The sequence below is a fragment of the Solanum pennellii genome, chromosome 3, assembly GCF_001406875.1.
Source record: "Solanum pennellii chromosome 3, SPENNV200".
Lineage (NCBI taxonomy): Eukaryota > Viridiplantae > Streptophyta > Magnoliopsida > Solanales > Solanaceae > Solanum > Solanum pennellii.
Window position 1 is genome coordinate 72,314,154 of NC_028639.1, and position 18,548 is coordinate 72,332,701.

Sequence of the window (18,548 nt, forward strand, 5' to 3'; positions counted from 1 at the left end):
ATTTTAACAATAATATATTATTTTTATGTTAATTCTATATCACTAAAAATTATTTTATCGAACTAAAATCATGTATCACCAATTTTCTTTCAAAGAATCAATATACAGAGAACTTTATATCTTAATATATAAATATTGAATTACTTTTTTAAGTCTTCAAATTATAGGTAGCTTATCTATTACGAATAATTTTTCATATTTCTAAGTCTGTTTTTGAATTTTCTTACTATTTTAATTCTTTTGATATTCTTTAAAAAATTTAAAAGACTAAAAATTTCACTTAAAATTTTTAACAAAACATCAAAGTTAACCATATTTAATTTTGAGAACTCATTCAAATGGATAATGAAGTCATAAATTCTTAATTATATATTATAACTAACATAAAATAATAGGTACGATTTAACCAAAAAAAGTATAGATATTTGATCGTACAGGTATTTATTTTTTGATAAAATTAATTCGTGTATTGAGTTGAAATTACAAAGCTAAATGATAAAATTTATTAACTAATCTATTTGAATTTAAAAATTAAATAAAAATGAAAACTTTTAGACACCGCGCGTAGCGCGGCTAAGTTTACTAGTTATTTTATAATATCGAGCATTTTTTTAGTTGTCATGAGATAATTTAATACCATCGTTAATAAATTTTTTAAGGAATGTGCTTGATCAATATATCCCTTATTACTTCTTTAATCTTTATTTATATATATGCCTCTTAATTCTAGAATAATTAATTTCAATGGTAAAGTTGAAAAATTATAATTAATTCTCTTTTAATTGTGTAACACAACTATTTTGTTACAAGTGTTTATAGTATACCTAACAACTAAAAGAAACGGAGGGAATATTAAATATGAATAATTATATGAAATAACAAACTATTAATCTAAATTAAATGTTATACTTATAGTTTATTTTAATTGTAATTTGCACCAGACGTCCCCTTTTTTGCCATATAATTTGATATATAGCTAGCCATTTTCGATATATAATTAATCGTTTTATACATTTCGACATAAAATGTGTTTTGTTTGTATAAAATGAGAGAAAAATGTATATACAAAAATAAATACATATATTTTTGTCCTATACACTTAAATTATAGAAATATAGATCTTATTATACAAATTATAATATATAAATGAATTTATACAAAACTGAACCATTTTTATAAAATTGGATGTCGTACAAATCAAAAGCTTTATAGCAAACATAAAATTTGTTATGAAGCGCAATTATGCAAATTATAGTTATAACATACAAATATAATTTTTATGTTTGTTATATGTGAAAACTGCTCTACTAAGTATCAGTTACTATGAATAGTATGATATAATAGTTATATCAATTATGATTTTCTTAACGAACACGTTAAATTCAAAAATGATAAGTAAAAATGATGAGCGAAAGTAACTTTTATTATTCTTATATTACGTTATTAAAATTTTTTTGGAAAAGTCACGCCATAAAAGAATAGTAATTGACATATAAGTCACTTCCAAATGAAAGTATAGATTAGCTAAATATCCTTATAACTCTAAAAAAAGAAACACTATAATTACACTCTTTATCATTTCAGTTACATTATGAGATCACTCTTCAGTTTCTACGATTTAAAAGTAAGTATATGTTACTTTCTTAATTGTTTATATATTTTGATTATCTTGATATCAATTCGTTTAGGATTTTTGAATAATAAAACTAAACTACAAGTTATATCTTGTAATATTTTTAATTTTTTTTGTAGGTGAGGACCATGAAGATACTGGGAAACATTCATCATTAATCTTAAAGCAAGCTGCTAGGTGCCTAATACCTTGTCACAAAGCATAAAAATTCAACATCATTAATTTCGCCGTCAGTACTGTTCTTGATGACAATAATAACGATTAAACAAAGATATTAGGCAGACTCACTTTATAATATTAAAGTGAGACACGGAAAGTATTCCTCAAATTCATGTAACAACATGTGATAACACTGCTTCTTAGAAATTTCGTGTTCAGTTAAAACAATACGAGAGGAGACTATTATTATTATTTTATATAAAAGGCTCCTCCTATTACGGAGTATAGGTACTTGAGAAAGCAGAGGAGAGAAGGAAACTGTTTAGTCCAACCCAAGGTGGGCTATTGGAACTGATCTTTGCTGTTGAATCATTGGCTCATGAGCATGTCAAAGAAGATGATTTAACATTCTGGACATGTTCTTGCTCCAATGATGCAGGAGCTGAGCTTNCGGAGTATAGGTACTTGAGAAAGCAGAGGAGAGAAGGAAACTGTTTAGTCCAACCCAAGGTGGGTTACTGGAACTGATCTTTGCTGCTGAATCATTGGCTCATGAGCATGTCAAAGAAGATGATTGAACATTCTGGACATGTTCTTGCTCCAATGATACAGGAGCTGAGCTCGGTTTTTCACCGCCTTTTCTTGGACTGAAGGGTTCCCTTCCCTTCTCTTTAAGCACTGTAAAAATCACCAACTGATCATCAATGGCTGATCAAATCATCATCAGGAGGTATTTACACAATCAAGTTCCAGTACCCTCAAAATGAAGGTACACTTGATACACACAAGGACAATCAAGCAAGCAAGAGAATTCAACAAAGCTATGAGAAACAAAATAAGCAGCGTTAAGCTATTAAATTCAGCAGATGAAATAATCACTGTGTGATAAATTTTTAATACTCATAAGCAACACTGTGGTAACAGGTAGAATGAAACTTCACCAGAAAATCTTCAGATTTCTTATTTTTGTCCATATTTTAACCCTTGAAGGAGCTCACAAAATGCTACATGTAATCTTTTACATCCACGCCTACCGCTGAAGCTACACAAGAATACAACATGTCCTACACTATGAAGCTGGTGTGCTTGCATATAACAAGGTGAAGAACATTTCAACTTCTGGCATGTTTTGGACAATTTGGATGTATCTGTCCCTATTGGATTCTTCAAGCAGGATGCGACTCATATGAGCAAGTCGTGGTATAAGTTTAGCTAATGGAATACCCAACTTTAAATTGGTTTCTCCACACAGGACCTTTATGTCTTCCATCATCACATCCACCACTGTTTTGAGTGACATATCCAGAATATTCTCAAATTCAGAGCTGCACAACAAAAGGATAAGTAATCAACCAACAGAATTGCCAAAGGAATAAATATTAGAAACAAATACTTGAAAGTTTGTCAATATTGAATACTGTCAGGCATCAATTCAGAGGTAAAGAATGAAGACATTTTGCTTTATCTGCTGCGTTCAGTTCTAAACTTATCTTTACAACGACACAGCACTCAGTCCCTTCAATTTTTTTATTTGCATTTTAAAACTATATTCCCTCTTTTATTTTTTGGTGGGAGTAGGAAGTTCAGTCACTTGTGCTCAAAGCAGCATGAAAAGGTGAAAATAGTTCCATTATGTGCTCCAAAGCAACAAAAGATGTCAAAGTTTGGGTTTTCAGTGTGATATCGAGAAAGTCTCAATGTGCACATAGTTGTTTCACATTCCAGATTAATATTTCCTTTAGTGCCTCAACCTTTATAAAAATTTGTATCTCAATATACTGAAGAACTAGTACCAAGCTGAATCTTTATTAGCAACACGATGGGAAAAGCAAACAAAAGTACCTTGACAAAACGGCCTGTGCCTCCAGCATAAGTTGTTCAAATTTGGATGCAGGCGAAGGTTCTGTACTATCACTGCTAGAGGTAGCAGCAGAGTTGTATAGTTTAGAGTGCTCTGGCATTAAAAAGCCCATCCAGTGATGAGGGCTTCCCATGCTCAGAAAGGTGGCCAATATCTGCAGAATGGTATCATGAAGTACAGTTGTGTTGAAGAAATCCTTCAACTGTTTTCTGCAAACCAAAAGATCAGTAATTTTTGTAAGACACATTTTGGCAAGATATAGATAATTTCAAATAAAAAAATTATATGACATATGCAATCCTATGGTTTAAGAAGGTCAATCAACTGCCATCCATCCACTAAATATGTTTAACTCCAAGAGGAAAATGTTCCAACACATTGCGCCTTCCAAATAGCATGTGATTTTGTACCACACATTGATTTAGAGACATTTTCTTAGTGAACACCCACAGACCCTGCATGGTCCTATGCATGGTTATATGACCTAGGAATGCACGTGCATGGTTTCTTTGTTTGGGGCTTCATATGCAGGTTAAAGGTTTGATTACCCTGTATACTGACGGGGGATTATTTGACCCTTTTCATTGTCCATTGGATTAGGAGGTACTCCTTGCTCAATAGTTGGTGTTTTTATGTCGATTGGCTTCCAACTAGTCATCCTTTATAGGCAGCTATAAAAGAAAAACAGTGGGTGGTGCATCTAACTTCTACCCTCTTACATGGTAAAACTACAAAAGAAATATAATGTAGAAGAATTAACACACAAGCTATGTGATCTACTGTTTGCACCAATGATTCAGGATGTGGATCCCAGATCGTAAAATTTAGGTATTTTGAATCTGTGTCAATCTCTCATTTCTCTCTATCTAGGTGTGCGTGTGTACATATTAATCTAAAATTTTATAAGAACTTCATTGCTGTCTGATGGAAATTCTATGCTTTTTAAACACACACAAGTTTGATTCTTCAAACTCTTGCAGGCAATTGTTCTGGAATTGAGCAGTTTTGTTCCAAAGCTTTTTACCTTTTGACTCTCTTTCCTTTACTTTTTTTTCACAAACCCAATGTGTATTATCCCTCTCTCCCATGACCTTTTTGTTAATGCATAACAAACGCTCAAACTTGGCCTCAGCTGGTAAGTAAACACTAGAACTTTGAGACTGAACATCTAGACACCTAAACTCGGTCTAAACTGGCAACTAAACAATCCAACTCGTCCTCATTATGTCTTGTGAACACTCAACGCTGTGATTAATTGGGGGTGTCTAGATTATAATTTGTAAGTTGGAGCATACGACTAACAGTCTGACACAAAGGAGACAATGACACATTGGAGACGAGTTGAAGTGTCTAGATGTGCATACTTAAAGTTGGAGTGTTCACTTGCCAGTTGAGACCAAGTTTGAGCAATTGTTTATGTATTATGCCTTTATTTTCTCCCTCATCTTATCATCATTTCCAGCCTACGAAAGTTACACATGAATGCTGCAGAATTTCAATATCCACCTTGTTGCACTCCAGCAGATATTCACAAATCATCACCGCAATATGTTGAGCATTAATTTTTTCCAACCTCTTGTATCATGCCCATCTTGATTTTATCCTCATTAGAAATCAATTATCATAATAATATTGAACTTTAAAGTATGGCTACACAATGATGGCAAAAGAAAAAGGTTTTCTCTTTTACAAGGACAGCAAAAGAAAAACATTGTGATTGAAATTTTAAAAAAAATGGCCTATGGCTTTAATAATTTGAGTCTTTAATGCGTAAGTTTTCATTATATAGGTTGGCCCTGATTAAGTTTCACTGCAACTGAACATTGAAACAAATGGAAAAGCGGGGGGATGATTAAATAAACCAAGATTTTACCATGCACATTTCAACTTCCGAGAGGAAAAGAAAGAAGTAAGAGCCTACCCTTTAAGAACTTCAGATGTTGCAGTTTCAAAACATGAAGTCAAGGCAGGCAGGCCAACATTGGTAAGATAGTCTGCACTGGCTAGAAACTGCTGCTCGTCATCTCTGTCAATTAGATCAGCTTCATCCTGGAATTAAAAAAAATTCAAGATGTGTTGGCCAAAAGACTAGTATCAATTGCACTTCCAATAAGCAACAAAAACTGAGGCTAAATACCACCAGTTGGATCAGCATTAACATAGAGTAAGCAAAAAATTGCATAATCGCCTAAGAAATAGGTTCAGATGAAAATTCCACTCATACACCCCCATTTACATTGGATAAAGGATTCAACTTCCATGTTGTTACTTTTTCCTTGTTATATAACCCACTTCTTCTTATCTTTTTATTGTGGCACTTCCATTCCTTTAGGTGACTTCCAGGGTTTATAAGATTGTCTCTTCATATTACTTCTCCTATTTCACCTTTCGTGCTTTCCTCCCACAATCAGCAAATCCTTGTCATGGCAATTCACTCATTCATTCTTCTTTGGTTTTCTTAGAAAGATCTGGAAACGTACTTCACTATTGGCTTCTCCATCTTATATCTCACTTCTGACTAAGAGGAATATCTAGCCTTGTGACTATAAGTAAGATACTATTCTCTATTCACAGAACGATGGACCTTCATACTAGACCTAATTGTTGCCTAACTTTTCAAGTCAAGTCATTTTTAATGACATAACTTGTAAAAGCCCAATACCACATAACAGCGGTAATTTTCCAGAACTCCCAGAGCTGCAATAAAATCAAGAAACAGAAAGAACAGCCGCGCAGAACTTGAATCAAATTGCCCATGCAGAGGAGGAGATGGTAAACATGGCCAGGGAATCAATTATCGAATCTCAACGCCAACTAATAGAGATAGATGATAATGAACTAAGGGGGGAGACTTCATAAAAGGAGGATAATGGTTCGATCACTCTCATGAAGGACTGGGAGATTGAGGAACCAGAACCGCTGCAAATTCAACAGCAAGAAGAAAAAAAAATAAGGAGAGGGAGACTTCAAACTGGGTGCAACAAAACTTGATCAAGCTGGGTAAAGTTTTGGGTGTTGATTTCCAGGGCCATGAAGAGGAGGCCTTGGAGTTGCTACTTCAAGTAGACATTTCAAGACAAGCCAGAAGAAAGGAAGTAGAGGTTGTATGCAAGAAAAAAAGATGCAGAGGTTCTCAAGAGTTAAAAAGACTAGTAAGCTTTGATGTGAAATTTAAAAATAGTGGAAACAGGGGTATGGGGAGAAACTTGCTCATTAGTGATAGATGAAGTTTAAATTGGTTTCATGGAATGTAAGGGGACTGAATAATAAGGATAAGAGAAGATTAGTAAAAGTGTTATGGGGATGGAATGCAGACATCATTTGTTTGCAAGAAACTAAGTTAGAGGGGGATGTGATGGAGGAGGTTAGGGCAAATTTGGGGAGAGAGATGGGTTAAATATGCATGTTTGGAAGCTAGTGGCATTAGAGGGGGGATTTTGATGTTGTGGGACAGTAGAGTGTGGAAGGGAAATATTTTGGAGACTGGCATCTACATTATAACTTGCAAATTTGAAGCTCAACTTCAAAACTTCAGTTGTCAACTGTTATGTAGAAAGAAGGCTTGTTTGGGAGGAAAAAGGGGCGACAAGGGGTTTAATAGAAGGGCCTTGGGCTGTGTCTGGAGATTTCAATATGGTGAGGTTCATCTGAGAAGAGAAACTGTTTGAGAAGAACAAAAGACATGATAGAATTTTCAGATCTCATAGAAGATTTGAAGTTGCTTGACATTCACTAGAGGATGTCCAGTATACTTGTTCAAAGGAGACAATCCAGACATTGCCTCCAGAATTGATAGGATTTTGATATCAAAAGAATGGGATGAAAGCTTCAACAACATCAAACAGATAGCTTTACAAAGGCTCAGATCAGACCACACTCCTATTGCGTTGCTGGGGGAGTGTGGAACCAAAACAAAAATTATTTCAAGTTTGAAAACTGGTGGTTAGACACAGAAGGGTTCAGAAACAGAATCACAAAATGGTGGGACACTTTCAGCTTCTCTGGGAGACCGAATTTCATACTTGCTTCAAAACTTAAGGCATTAAAAGAAAAGCTTTAGGAGTGATCAAGCGAACCTAGGAGCTAAAAGGATGAACTTACTCAAAGAGCTGGCTGTTTTTGACGAAGTTAGAAAGGGTAGAGGACTAACAGAGGATGAGGTAACAAGGAAGAATTCTAGATTACTAGAGTTCGAGGAATTGCTCAAATATGAAGGAATTTCACGGAGACAAAAATCAAGATCACTATGGTTAAAAGAGGGGGACAAGAACACTAGTTCTTCCACTAAATGCCAATGCACACAAGAGGTACAACAACATTGATGAACTAGTAATCCAAGGAGAACTAAACCAAGATTCTGCAAGAATTGAAGGAGAGATAGTAGACTTCTACAAGAAGCTATATACTGAGACTACTAACTACTAACTAGAGACCAGCCTATACTGATGCTAATTGCCCGGGGTTAACAGAGAAGGAAAAGGAGAATGTGCAGAGGAACTTTGAGGAGAGTGAAATCCTAAAATGTCTGCAAATGTGTGCAATTGATAAATCACCTGGGCTTGATGGATTCACCATGGGTTTTTTCTTAAAATGTTGGGAGGCGGTAAAGTAGGAAATCATGAAAGCTTTCCAGAACTTCTATGAGCAGGAAGTATTTGAAAGAAGTTTGAATGCAACATTTATTACTCTCATCCCAAAGAAGGAGGGTGCAAAGGAATTGAGAGATTTCAGACCCATCAGCTTAATAGGCAGCATCTACAAGCTTTTTGCTAAAGTTCTGACAGAGAGAATGAACGGAGTAATGGCTAATTTTGTGGATAGCTAAAGAGGCAGTGGATTCCAGACAAAAGCAAAAGAAACCAGAAATACATTGTAAGATAGACATGGAGAAAGCCTATGACCATGTTAATTGGGAATATCATTTGAACACAATGGGGAGATTGGGATTTGGGAGGAACTGGATCCAATGTATGAGACATCACCAATGTGAGATTCTCAGTACTTATGAATGGATCCCCTCTTGGTTTCTTTAGTGCAGAGAGGGGACTAAGGCAGCGAGACCCTTTGTCTCCTTTCCTTTTCCTACTTGCTATGGAAAGGCTAAACAGTATGATCAAATCAGCTAAAGTGAGGGGATGGCTCAGAGGTTTTGAAGTCGGCAGACCTGAAGTTGATAATATGGAATTACCCATCTACAATTGCAGATAACACATTGATATTATGTGATGCTAATGAAGGCTAACTAAAGATGTTGAGGCCGAGGCCTTGAGGGTGATCCTAGTGTTGTTTAAAGGGTTCTCTGGTCTACACATTAATTGGAGGAAAAGCCACCTCTATCCAATTTAATTTTTTTTTTTTGAGAATTGATAAACATTGTATTCTTCAGCATTAAGGATATGCTGGGGAACTTTAATAAATCAGGAAAAAAAAAAGCATAATACTTTCAAGGAACCTAAGAATTCTAAGAGTTGATCAAAAAGTTGATCTAAATCCTCTAATCCTATCTCTTTACACCAAATATAGAGATACAATGCAATTCCACTTAACCTTGTGAATGGAATTGGATATATCTTCAAAATTCCTACTATTCCTCTCCTTCCACACTGTCCACCAAATACAATGTGGAATCAAATTCCACCAGGTTTTTTGTCTCTTGCTATCTCCTCTCCTGATCCAACAACTATGTAAATCAACTGTATGTTCGGGCATAGTCCATTTCACTTCTAAATAGTTGAGAAACACGGATCATAGGTGACTGTTAGTTTCTTCTATCTTCCCACATAAAGAGCACCACGGAATTATGATCTTCTTTTCTTCCTCAAGACTTCATGTGTCAAGCATGCCTTTCTAATGACCAGCCTAGTAAAGCATTTAGCTTTTGGTGGTGCTGTATCCCTCCAGATATTTTTCCATGAACTCTGGTATTCAATTAATGAAGTACACAACATGGAAGCTTAAAATGTTGTGTTCTAGGAGGGGAAATTGGAGCACTACCTACATCATATCTTGGGATGTCTTTGGGGGCCAAATCTCAGTCATGAAATCTGGAACAATGTGATTGAAAAAGGTGAAATGAAGTTAGCAAGATGGAAATTACAATATCTCTCCAGGGGTTGCAGGTTGACCTTGATTAGTTCTGTTCTTGATTCACTACCGACCTATATGATGCCAGAATTCCCAATTCCTAAAAGTGTAGTCACTAGGTTGGATAAAGACAGAAGAAAATTTTTTATCAAGGAAACAGTGACAGGAAAGGCTACAACTTGGTTAGATGGGATTGATGTGATAGTGGGAAAGAAGCATGGAGGCCTCGAAATAAGGAATTTGATGAATCAAAGCAAAGCCCTTATGATAAAATGGTTGTGGAAGTTCAATAATGAAGAGCAGTCCTACTGGAAGGAAGTCATTAAAGCAAAATACGAAGAGGAAGATAATTGGATGAGCAAAGAAGTGACTACACCATATGGGTTAGTGTATTGAGATCCATTAGATCTATGTGGTCTGAGTTTAAGGCTAACAAAAAGATCAAAGTGAGGAATGAAGAGAAAACAAAATTTTGGAAAGATGCTTGTCATGAGGCAGGTAGGCTAGAGGTCTTGTATCCTGATATAGTCTCTAGTATCTCACCAACAGAATACTAGACCATAGTAGATCACTGAACTCCTCAAGGGTGGAACTTCATCTTTAGAAGACAATTAAATGATTGGGAGATTCAAAGGGTAGCAGATTTTTTCAACACCATTCAGCAATTTAATGGGCCGGAAGGAGGTCAAGATATTTTGTGGTGGAAATGCAATCGAAATGGCAGCTTTGAGGTGGGTTGAGCATACAACAGGTTGAACCACACCAATTAACCTCAAAGTCACTGGCCATGGAGAGGAACTTGGAAGTCAAAAATTCCACTCAAAGTAGCATGTTTTGTCTGGTTGTTAGCCCAGGAGGTTGTACTGACTCAAGACAACTTAAAGAAAAGGGGATACCCATTATGTCTTAGATGTTTCTTTTGTGGGGAAACTACTTAATCATCTCATTCTACATTAGAAGATCACAAGCCAACTATGGATGTTATTCCTGAGTCTTAAGGGCACCTGCCAAGATCACAGAAGCAATCCAGAGTTGGGAGGAAGCAGGAAAGCTATCCAAGAATAAAGACAGATGGAGAATTGTCCCAGCTCGTATATGGTGGGCAATATGGAAGGGAAGGACTCTAGAGCTTTTGATAGTGTTGAGAATAGTATGCAAAAAGTCAAACTAAATTGTCTTATGCTACTATGTTTTTGGTGTAATCAATTATACTCAAATGATACTATCTCCATAATTGATGAACTAGACTCAATTTAGTAAAAGATAGTAGGATTTGAAGTACATGTTGTAAATACTGATCAGTACTAGTACTGACTTTTGAGGAATAGACATAGTTACCATTTCAAAAAAACAACAATTGTTGAGAACCTTCAAGCACTGCAAACAACTCAGCTGCCAAGGTTTTTCCTATCTTCTCTGGTTGGTTCTCAAAGGATACTCACTCCAGGCTAAGAAAGATTGAGAACTACATTTGCTTTCTTGTCCAGATTGAGAAAAGTACGGCAAAGCATGGAAAAATATGGCATCATTGGTGCCATCCAGCTTTCTAGGCTTGGCATTTCGTTGTATATAAAGCTGATCTCCAGCTTCATCAAAGCTAGCAGATAGCCCTGAACTGAGCAATATTGGGGACCACCTTAATAATTTATCATAATTAGGGTCCCATTTAATGTACGTATATCATGTAGTTTCTGTTCTTGTACCTCTGTCATCCTCATCCCTTTCCCTGGACACTTCTTGAATTTCTTTTGGTATCCTTGGTACAACACATCCAGATAGTCATCACAAGTCTTCCCCTTTATGGGACGAGATTATTTCGAATGCAAAGAGGTGCCAGAGAATACCAATGTCGTCTACTCAAAAGAAGAAGAATCCTATTCTGTCTTCCTAATGAACAACAATAAAGATACAGAGAGGTAAGTGAATAAGGGGGTATTATGTCTTCTTTCATTATTGATTGAAATTCCTTTATCATTCCCACATGATTGCCCAAGGTCGAGTTTCCTCTCTTACTGCCCTACTTCTCTTCTATTCTTCTTGAATAAAAAAGGCAGTAACTTGGCACCAAGTTGGTGTTAAGACATACAAGAGTCGGTAATCCTATTGTACGAAAAAAGAAGATGAGGATATCTTCAATAAAGGTCCTATTCCTGTTAAGTTGTTGTACACTTTCTTCCCTTCGAAACATCGCACATTTCATTCCTTCCATATATTCCAGCATATACATGCAGGGATGGTACACCAAATCTTCTTTAATGGTTTACTAACCCCCTGCACTTCCAACAACTCAGTTTTTGACTGTTTATGGAATAACAGTGGTCATCTTGAAAACCCGAAAGAACAATGTCTAAATCTGTCTAACCAACGAGCAATGCAAGAAATAGGTGGCTGCAACTTCCCATTTTTTTGTTACTCATGAAATACCTACTGCACAAAAACACTCTTTATGTAGGAAGTTGAAGGCATGCATCATGAACCACCAATTACATGAAACAGTAACCTTATAAGGGGCTTTAGACTTCCGGGCCAAAGGCGGATCCAGGAATTTAAGACCATGGGTGCACCACAGCATAATACTTCCTAGGACCCAACTTATGTGGCATCTTTTCCTTTCTAGTTTATTCCAAAACGAATGACACATTTTCATAATCTACTTACCTTCTCAAGGAAAAACGAACAGAAAGTCTTCCTTAATTAAATAACTTATAGTCACACAAATATCTAAGATTTATTTTAGACTACAAGTTCCAAAAGTCTTCTTCTTTACTTCAAATTTGTGTCAAGTCAAATGGGGGTGGGGGTAATAAATTTGTTACTTTATAAAAAACAAACAATTATAAACACAACGTGCATAAGCAAACAATACAAGTCCAAGCATCATGAGAAAAAATCCATCTTAAAAGTTGAAGGATCTTCAACTCATCTTCTATCCCTCTCATTCAACTCTCTCCATAAGCTATAATTATTCTAATTTTGTCTACATGTATGACCTTATATTCAATTGTATTTGTACAACATTTATCAAGGGTATGCTGCGCCTTACATTCACTCTCATGCAATATTGTTGGTCTCAAAACCATTTTGAAGAGATCTTTTATAAGGACCATATCGTAGAATATATTTTAACTTAGTACGTATCTTCTCACCACATAGAACTCTAAGAATATTCTTGATTTTTAAAAAATAAAGGAATTACTAAAAGAGTTGAGAACTGTTGTCAACAATCTGCCGCAGACTAATTAAAGCTCTGCAAGATACATTATCAACACATAGCAAAGTGATTCATTAACCGTCAGACTAATTCATTTTCACACGGAATATCCAATATACAACCACGTAGATGTGGAGAATCATATCATCTAGAGGCAATACTTATAACTTCAAGAGATTCTAGATAGAACAATCAATACAAATGCAAGATATAATCATAGTCATGTCAAGTAAAAAGAGGCAGTTCTTACAAGTTGAATAGAGCTTCCAATGCCACGCGCAGTATCGATATAAAGATGTCTCCCTAATATGTTGACTTGAACTCTAATGTATAAGCTTAGCATTGTGGTCGCCCAAAGAGACAACACAATTCTGGTAAAATCTGGATAGGCACGAGATACAACATCATAAGCTAACACCACTATAGAATACTAAAGCAAACTATATGGGTGCACAAGTCCATACTTGAAATTTTAAGTCTGTCCCACAGCTCCAGCTTCTCTGCAGCAGTTAGAGAATTTGGCTCGTCTTTCCCTTTCATCAGCCTCTCCATCAAGTGTGTGAGGTCCAAGTCTTCTTCTATTCGACTACTTAAATGTCGCATTACATGGGGCAATGTCGTTGAATCAGCTATTGTCTGAATTTTCCCGAAGTGTTCCTTGATCCTACAGATGAGAGACAAATAACTCTGAGCATAATATCATATCATCCACCAAACATGATGAAAAGGAAAGAGTACACCTTTACAGGAAAATAAACATTAAAAAGAGAAAATCTTTACTGGGATCTAATGAGTTCATCATTTCTCTTCTCATCTGCAAGTTCCCTCTCAAGATCAGAGAGTCGCCGCTTGTGTCCTTCATACAGCTTATACAAAAGGTAGCCACTTCCAAAAACTCCAAATGTAACATATACCTTCCTCTTATGCCTTCTCCAAAATTCCCTGACCCAATAAAACCAGCGTCAAAAAAGGACAAAACCCTGAAACAACAATACCACAACAGTTGCCTCTTCTAATCAACCAAATTACCTACCACGACACACTCTCAAATCATACATCTCACATGAACAACCAATTCGCAATTAACAAAATACTTCTCAAAAAACAACACCAAAAAAAAAAAGGAATCTTGAACTGCGACAAAGCAAAAGGTATAGAACAAAAGTTTCACTGCACGTATAATTTCATACCCAAATTGATTTTTTACTTGTAAAAAGGAGGGATAGAATTTACAAACCACATCCAATCCAAATACTAGTTGCTCAGGTTATTGTGTGTTTATGTCGCCGGACGCCGGCCTGGATTTGGCCGGAATTTTAATTTACTTTCCCGGCTATATCGTCGGAGGCTACCGTGGAAGAATAGCTTTAGGTAGTGATGGCCACTTCCCACTTTGAACCTTGCAATTACTAAAAGTAGATGTGCTGGTTTATTTTAGACATTCAATAAAAATTATATAATATGATTGACATTAACATTATACTATTCTATTCAAGGAATTGCAATAATTACATACACTGTCCCTCAAGTTTCTCTAGATTCCGCTTATCCCCAGGGTCACGTTTGCAACCCTAAAACCATGAATAAACTTCCGTCTTTTTAATCACTAAATTTTTAGTTAAAGATAGAAAGACGTATAATAAACGTTAGTTTCTCTTATAATTTGTTACTGTTGGATTTGTATTTTTAAAATCAATTTTGTTTATTAATTAGATTCGTGTATATTATATATTTTTTTAATATATATCATGTTCAAAATAATAATTTGACGTGTATGTATAATTTTAATTTTAATTTTATTTTCTTAAACCTCGAACAAATTAAAACAGAAGGAGTCATATTTATATACCTACCAATTGTTTTTTAATTTCTCACTAAAACTCGAGTATTCCCATTAATTTATAATTAAGTTAAGTTCTCCAATTATTCATTCTTAATTGGAATCATTTCTATTTGGAATTGTTAGGACTAGTTACCTTAATTTTCATATGTCCTGATGCATACATATTCAAAAATTAAGATCATGATGGACAACTCTCAGAACCCTAAAATTGATGTTTTAAGTCGAAAAAATAACACATTGGATACTTCTACAAGAAAGTCACTAAATATAGAGATCCAAAAAACAAGGTCTCACCCCTACTTTTGTTATCTTATCCTAGCTAAGCTAACCTTCGTAGTGGTTTTAAAAATCATTTCCCATTATTCTTTTGGTTAAAAAAATAATAGATAGAAGAAAATATTGGAGTAATTCCTTATTTCAAGAAGAGACAAACAAATACGAAAATGATAGCAGAAGAGAAACATCTCATTTTTGTCGATATATATGATTTCTGTAACCTATTACTTGCATATGACATTATTACAGTTTGAATCAATTTTCTACCAAACCATGAGCACCAGTCAATTGTGTATGAACAAACCAAACAACACACTATAATGCATGAACAAATAATGGACAAAGCATATCCATCAATACTTTCGTGCTCAATTGGTCTCGAAAATACACCAATGACGAAACCCTAGGACCAATTTAGGGTCCTTCACGATAACTGGAAATTTTCACAACTTCACCTTCGATGCTGCTTAACTGAGACTTGTAAAACCTAGGAAAAGAGAGGGTAACAATAATTTCACTAGTAGGACAATGAATATGAATTCAAAAAGGTGACTTGCAGGTTCTTATCCAACCATGTATTAGGTCAAAGGATTGAAAACATAACAGGAGGAGCCAGGGAGGAATAACAGCAACACAAGCTTGTAACGAAATTCTAAACAGAACTCCAAAAATGGAACATCAAAACTCTCAAACAGAATCCAGATACATTTTCAAGAACAATCTAAACGTCTTAATGGAGACTATAGCCAAAAAGCTTGCCTAGATGCAATTCCTAGTAACGCCCAATACCCCAAACCCTAATCAAACCATCTGTATATCCGCTGAAAAGTGTGCTGCCATCAGCACTCCAACTCAAACTGGTACAGTAAATGACCTGCCAAAAGGATTCAGCAATATTAGCAAAATGTTAATTGGTAACAAGACGTTACAACCGTGGATATCAAGAAATCAATACAAAAGTAACATAAATACACTTCTACATTGTTTGTGATAAACTGAACATGTAACTTCTAAATATACTAAAGCAACCAACAATAAGCATTGGAGTAAGAAGCTGTACAAAACACAAAAGAATCCAAGTTACATTCATATTATCCCGCAAAATGAAAAATTGACGGGACAATCAATAGTTCATGTCCTAAAGAGCTACCCGAAATCATTAAAAGCATCAAGGACGTAGTCTCGGGGAATGGTCCAAGGTTGCTCATTTCCTATTCAAGTAAAGCAACATGGCAACAAGAAAACTGGAATAATCTAAGCGAACCATTACGAGTCAATCAACAAATAAGCTGCTGATGAATTTTGTATTTGAAGCATTGACCCATATACAAATTTATCATCCTAATGATATGAAATTATAAAATTGTAGCTGTTAATTCACACACAGACGCTAAAATGGAGGCAAATGTGAATTCATTGAATATGTTAATCATCTTACCCTACATACAATAATAAATTTACAAGCATTCATAATAGAATTATGTTCACACAACAGAAGAATACTATGAAACCATGATCAAGTAAATGCATAACAAAAATACCTTGGTTTTTGGTGCAGTTCCACTTTCGTTAGCCATCTCACTCTCATGCTTGAGATCAACTTTAAGGTCAACCACGATGCTCTTGCTCTCCAAGTCCCAAATCTTAATGCTAGACTCGGTGGCTGCGCAGAGCCAGTACCTGTTAGGACTAAAGCAGAGAGTATGAATGATGGAGCCAGCGTCAAGCGAGTAGAGCTTCTTCCCCTCAGCCAAATCCCAGAGCAAAATAACTCCATCCTTGCCACCACTAGCGCACAAGGAACCATCAGGTGACACTGCCACAGTGTTCACATAGCCAGAGTGTCCAGCAAGAGTCGAACGCAGCTTACAGTTAGTAAGGTTCCAGATTTTCACAGTACGATCCCAGGAACCAGAAACAATAGTTGGCTGGAGAGTGTTTGGGCTGAAACGCACACACGAAACCCAATCGGAGTGTGAGTCTCCGTCCTGAATGGTGTATTTACACTCACCGAGAGTGTTCCACAACTTGATAGACTTGTCCCGTGAAGCGGACACAATCTGACGGTTATCAACGGAAAAAGCAACGGAGAGAACATCCTTAGTGTGACCAACAAAACGGCGAGCAGTAGTGCCGGCTTGAAGATCCCAAAGGCGAAGCTCTCCATCCCAAGAACCAGAGAGAGCAAACATACCGTCGGAGGAGAGAACAACATCCTGAACAAAGTGGCCGTGGCCTGTGAGACGGCGGCGGGGGACACCGTACTGTGCGCCATCCTTGGTGAGAGACCAGACAATGATGGACTTGTCCCTGGAGGAAGTAACAATCATGTCAGAGTTATCAATTGGGGTGGCGATGGCAGTGACCCAATCGGTGTGGGCTTTCATGGTGCCGCGAAGGACAAGTGATTCTTGCGCCATTTTGTCAAGCAAGGTGGTCGCCGCTCCGGTTATCCTCTGAAGGCAAGTGAGACGACGATATAGCAGTGAAGAGAAACCCTAATCTTTCACAGGTGAGAATTTATAGTGCGTCTCAATTTTAGGGTTTTTGCGAGAAATGTTGAGGGGTTACAGGTCCATTAGGCAAATTGGGTCATGTTACTGGGCCTGCATGGGATATATCCATTTCAAGGATGACGGGTAATTAGCTTCACCACTTTATCGAGTCGGCGATGGGACAAGCTAGTTTGCGTAATATTATTTCATTGTTTGATTAATAATTTCAACATTAATTATGTCGAAGTTAGTAATTATTAAAGAATTAGTTATTTTTAATAAAAATTGAAATAATAGGACCAGAATACGTATACCACAACTATAATAATATATCTAGTAAATTTTTACAAGTGGAGTTGAGAAAGTTAAAATGTACTTCTACCTCATGGATGTGAAGAGGTTATTACCAAATGATTTTTCGAAACAAGTGCAAATTTATGTATGAGATGGAAAAAAGGCAGCAGAAAACTAACAAGTAATTAGTGGAAAAGGTAACATCATTGATAGTGTGATAAGCAAGATACAACAAACAATATCATAGATATCTGTTGTTCCAAGAATAGGGCTAATACCACGAGAGGCAACAAGGCTAATTGTCAATAAAAATGAAAGTGTATCATATCATGTCTAACAATCTCTCTCCAATGCTTATTCGGCCTATAATAAGTTCACAGTCTCTCCTCGTACCCAGTATATCCAACTTCTCACACCTACCCACATGGCATTGCATTTCAACCGAATAACCAACCTAACCAGCCTCAAATTATTTGAACTACAGGCATGCAAGNATTGAAAGTGTATCATATCATGTCTAACAATCTCTCTCCAATGCTTATTCGGCCTATAATAAGTTCACAGTCTCTCCTCGTACCCAGTATATCCAACTTCTCACACCTACCCACATGGCATTTGCATTTCAACCGAATAACCAACCTAACCAGCCTCAAATTATTTGAACTACAGGCATGCAAGGCAAGACCCACACA

The 18,548-nt window shown here is 36.1% G+C and overlaps 2 protein-coding genes across 3 annotated transcripts; both read right to left on the reverse strand.

Moving 5' to 3' along the window:
* Nucleotides 1-2,614: 2,614 nt before the first annotated feature.
* On the reverse strand, nucleotides 2,615-14,574 carry LOC107015373 (peroxisome biogenesis protein 3-2). 2 transcript variants are annotated; one of them, XM_015215623.2, is made up of 8 exons: nucleotides 14,465-14,574; nucleotides 14,186-14,357; nucleotides 13,729-13,890; nucleotides 13,413-13,612; nucleotides 13,199-13,329; nucleotides 5,575-5,702; nucleotides 3,635-3,862; nucleotides 2,617-3,117 (listed from the first exon to the last, which is right to left on the reverse strand). In XM_015215623.2, exons 2-8 carry the CDS (start codon nucleotides 14,188-14,190, stop codon nucleotides 2,862-2,864), a joined length of 1,110 nt encoding a protein of 369 aa, XP_015071109.1. In that variant the 5' UTR covers nucleotides 14,191-14,357; nucleotides 14,465-14,574; the 3' UTR covers nucleotides 2,617-2,861. The 2 variants fall into 2 exon arrangements, with proteins under 2 accessions (XP_027771604.1, XP_015071109.1); XM_027915803.1 differs by lacking the exon at nucleotides 14,465-14,574 and having other exon boundaries at nucleotides 2,615-3,117; nucleotides 14,186-14,352.
* Nucleotides 14,575-15,579: 1,005 nt separating this feature from the next.
* Nucleotides 15,580-17,727, reverse strand: LOC107014559 (guanine nucleotide-binding protein subunit beta-like protein). Its single transcript, XM_015214520.2, has 2 exons — nucleotides 16,609-17,727; nucleotides 15,580-15,941 (listed from the first exon to the last, which is right to left on the reverse strand). Exons 1-2 carry the CDS (start codon nucleotides 17,485-17,487, stop codon nucleotides 15,840-15,842), a joined length of 981 nt encoding a protein of 326 aa, XP_015070006.1. The 5' UTR covers nucleotides 17,488-17,727; the 3' UTR covers nucleotides 15,580-15,839.
* Between the last annotated feature and the right edge of the window lie 821 nt (nucleotides 17,728-18,548).

What these genes read in the sequence shown, in the direction of transcription:
- LOC107014559 (XM_015214520.2), bottom strand. Translation starts at nt 17,487, where the DNA reads ATGGCGCAAGAATCACTTGTCCTTCGCGGCACCATGAAAGCCCACACC. An exon ending in GAACTGCACCAAAAACCAAG is followed by an intron (nt 15,942 to 16,608) that starts GTATTTTTGTTA and finishes TCCTTTTGGCAG; the next exon opens with GTCATTTACTGTACCAGTTT.
- LOC107015373 (XM_027915803.1), bottom strand. An exon ending in TTGGAAGCTCTATTCAACTT is followed by an intron (nt 5,703 to 13,198) that starts GTAAGAACTGCC and finishes TTTTAATTCCAG; the next exon opens with GATGAAGCTGATCTAATTGA. An exon ending in ACATCTGAAGTTCTTAAAGG is followed by an intron (nt 3,863 to 5,574) that starts GTAGGCTCTTAC and finishes TTTGGTTTGCAG; the next exon opens with AAAACAGTTGAAGGATTTCT.